At 52.5% G+C, this 3,414-nt stretch overlaps 1 protein-coding gene across 2 annotated transcripts in view; it reads left to right on the forward strand.

The window, feature by feature from the left end:
• RPH3A (rabphilin 3A) overlaps positions 1–3,414 on the forward strand; it is a 58,256-nt gene that overhangs the window by 34,697 nt on the left and 20,145 nt on the right. For both annotated transcript variants that reach the window (XM_006908570.1, XM_006908569.1), the window contains 2 exons: positions 1,539–1,601; positions 2,651–2,872. In XM_006908570.1, coding sequence (XP_006908632.1) covers positions 1,539–1,601; positions 2,651–2,872 — 285 coding nt within the window. The remainder of the gene's footprint in view (positions 1–1,538; positions 1,602–2,650; positions 2,873–3,414) is intronic.

Raw genomic sequence — 3,414 nt, forward strand, 5'->3', positions numbered from 1 at the left:
GGCAGAGCCCCTGGCTTTCTGCAAAGCTGCAGTCACCACCAAATCCCGGGCTCTTCTAAGACCCTCAGAACGTGTAATCCTTGGGGCTGGGAAGCCGGGCCGGGCAGGAGGGAGCATCGTACCCGCCTAAATGCGAGAAGTGACGGCACGTCCTTCCTCGGCGTCCCCACCTTCGGGCATTGCCAGTCCGCCGTCCCAGTTTTTGCCACATGCACTTACCGCCAACTCTCTTATTTCCTTGATACGTCTTTAGATTGACTCACTTCACAAACATAACTGAGAGAACGCGATATCACAGACCCTGTCAAGGAAACTTTAGGGACATCGGGTAGTGTTTCCAAAAGGATTCAGGAAGAAAGAGAGTAAAGACACTGGTCACGTGGGGAAATGCAAACAAATGCGGCTGGCGGAAGACACAATAAATAATGCCTCCTCGGTGCAGCTCAAATTCCGTTGTTTTAAAAGCACCGCAGTGGCAGAAATGGGGGACCGGTATTCCACACTACAAAGAGAGTGCGAAAGAACCACAGCCTGGGGGGCTCGAAAGAACAGAAATTTCTCGTTTCACGGTTCCGGGGGCCGAAAGTCTGAAAAGTTGGTTCCCTGGGAAAGCTGTGAGGGAGAAGTTTTTACTCCTCTTCGTTTCTGGTGGCCCCAAGCGTTCCTCGGCTTGTATATGGCATTCTCCCTGTGTCTTCACATCATCTTCCTTCTACGCACGTGTCTCTGTGTCCAGATTTCTCCTTTTTATAAGGGCACAGTCGTATTGGATTAGGGCCCACCCTCGTGATCTCGTTTTAATTTGACCATCTGCAAAGACGCTCCTTTCCCATAAAGTCACATTTCACGGGTCCTCAGGGTTAGGACTCGAGCAGCTTTTGAGGAGCACAATTCGGCCCATTGCAGAGGGTAACCATTAAAAATTAATGTGATGAACATAAAACCGCGCAGTGAAATTCCCAGTACTCTACCCTGCCCAGTGGTTCTGAGCCTGAGGCCTGTTCTCTTTTGTTCAAAAGGGGGGAAATTCACAAAGGTTAGAGAGGCGGACAAAGCTGCCCCCAAACGAGGCTTTCTCCATGCTGGCATCAGTGTCGAAAGGCAGCGGAACCCGCAATGGCTTTCTCACTGTGTCGTTGCATGTTCCTTCATGCTCTGTCCCCGTGGCTCTGCCCTGCACTGGGCGAGTAATGACCCCGTAGCAGCGGCGGACACAGAGCCTAAACTCTCCCACCGCCTCACAAGCAAGTCTCACTCCATTTGTTACAGCAAAACCTGAAGAGCGGGCACCACCCGCCCATTTCACAGAGCAGGACGCTGAGGCTCAGGGAGGAAGCACTGGGGCTTGAACCTAGGCCTTCCTGACCCCAGATTCCCCCCGGGGGGACTGTCACTGCGCCTCCCAATACCTCTGCATGTCACTTGCCGCCCTCGGGCCTGTGTCCACACCTAGGAAGTGAGGGGGGCGAAGGGAGGGCACCCGAATGACGCCTCCTTCTCTGCTCCATCCCTCTTTCTTTCTTTCTTTCCCCACTCAGGGCCCCCCGGGGGCAGCAGACCCAGTCCTGGGCCAGCAGGACGCTTTCCAGACCAGAGACCAGGCAAGTGCTTGCTTCCGGTGCCTGCCCAAGTGGCCACCTCGCTCCCATCTCCCTGCAGGAGCTTGGTCCAGACCTTGGTCCAGTCTGCGTCCTGAGACCTCTCTGATGAGCTCTAAGGCCCCGCTAATTCCAGCGCTCTAGAGAGTCCGTACTAAGATTAGGTCGATGAAACATGACAGCACATGGTGGTTAAAAGCACAGTCTGCTTAGATTCAGCTCCCCGCCCCTTCGCTTCCTTGGGCAAGTCAGCTAAGTTCCCTGAGCCTCAGTTTCCTTATCTCTAAAATGGGAATAGTACCAGGACCTACCCCACAGAGTGGCTGGGGGGATTAAACAAATTAATATATGGGAAACCTGAACACGTGTCCGGGAATGTATGAAAACCATGCTACGTGACAGTGATTGTTACAGATGATACATATGCATTGTCCTCATCACCATCGACCACCATAGCAACAACTTATTCCTTGTTTTCTAATGCACCAGGCACGGTTTTAAGTATTGCACATACACTGTATTTTAAAAATAATAGCTACTACTGTTCAGAACGCCATCAGCTATTATCATTCCCATTTTACAGATGAGGAAACCGAGGCTCAGAGACAGACACTAGGTGACTTGTCCTAGGTCACACAGCAGCTCTTCAAACCCGGGCTCCAGGGCCCACACCACTGATTAGTCCCCGCGCGAGGTCTGTTCCTCCTGCATCTGAATCAGCTCACGGGGCTTGTCATAAAACACAGATTCCGAGGCCCCACTGCACGGCCTACTGATTCCGGGTGGGGCCCAGGAACCTGCATTTCTGCAGGCTTCCCTGGATGGCTTTGACAAAAGTGACATTCTGAGAAACAGCGAAGGGCACGATGTGGCTCCCCTGAGAACGGGAGGTGATAATTCTGTGTCGCAGGGCTGCGGGCGAGCCTGGTGTAAGGCTCGCCAAGCACCTGGCACACAGTAGGTGCTCATCACCCGTGGTGGTGCTGCAGCAGCTGTCATTGACACAGGGACTCAGCTGCCTCTTTCCGGTCCTCTCTCCGTCTCCCCTGCAGAGGTGGCTCCCAGCGACTCCGGCTATATAGGGGCCACTGCCCCACCCCGGGAGGAAAGAATGGGGGGAGTCGGAACCAGGGAGGACCGAGCAGCCCACCCACCAGGCCCCTATTCCCAAGTGTCTGCTGCTGCCCCGCAGCCTGCCACGGCCCCTGCCCGCCAGCCCCCACCCCCGGAGGAGGACGAGGAAGAAGCCAACAGCTATGATTCGGATGAAGCAAGTAGGTGGCACTTAACAGAGGGGCGTCTGGGAAAAGTCCCTTCAGGGTTGCCCCAGAGAAACAGGAAGACTCCAGGGATAGCCCTGTACACCCCTCCCAGCCCCCAGCATGCCACGCATAATAAACGCACTGACCAAGTTATAAAAATACGAATTCGTGTTCTGAATTCACAAAATGGCATCTGCTTTCTAAAGACTAGGTGCTATATATCTGTATTTTTTATCGTAAAATACAGATAACATCAAAGTTACCATTTGCGTCATTTTAAAGAGTACAAGGCAACTACGGCCGTGTCCAGTTTCACAGTTCCTGAAAAGTCAAACGTAGAATTATCACGTGACCCAGCAATTCTGCTTCTAGGTGCAAATGTGCATTTTCCTAGTTTCCCAAACACTTTAATGTCTTCAAAAAGTAACTTTTAACCGTGATTTTAAAATTTCTGGATGTTCTCTCTTGCATTCATCCATTCAGTGATTTATAAAGTGTCCGCTCTGTGCCTCTGCCACTCAGATCCTGAGTCCTAGGGACACACACACACACAC

The sequence above is a fragment of the Pteropus alecto genome, unplaced genomic scaffold (assembly GCF_000325575.1).
Source record: "Pteropus alecto unplaced genomic scaffold, ASM32557v1 scaffold113, whole genome shotgun sequence".
In the NCBI taxonomy this organism is placed as follows: domain Eukaryota; kingdom Metazoa; phylum Chordata; class Mammalia; order Chiroptera; family Pteropodidae; genus Pteropus; species Pteropus alecto.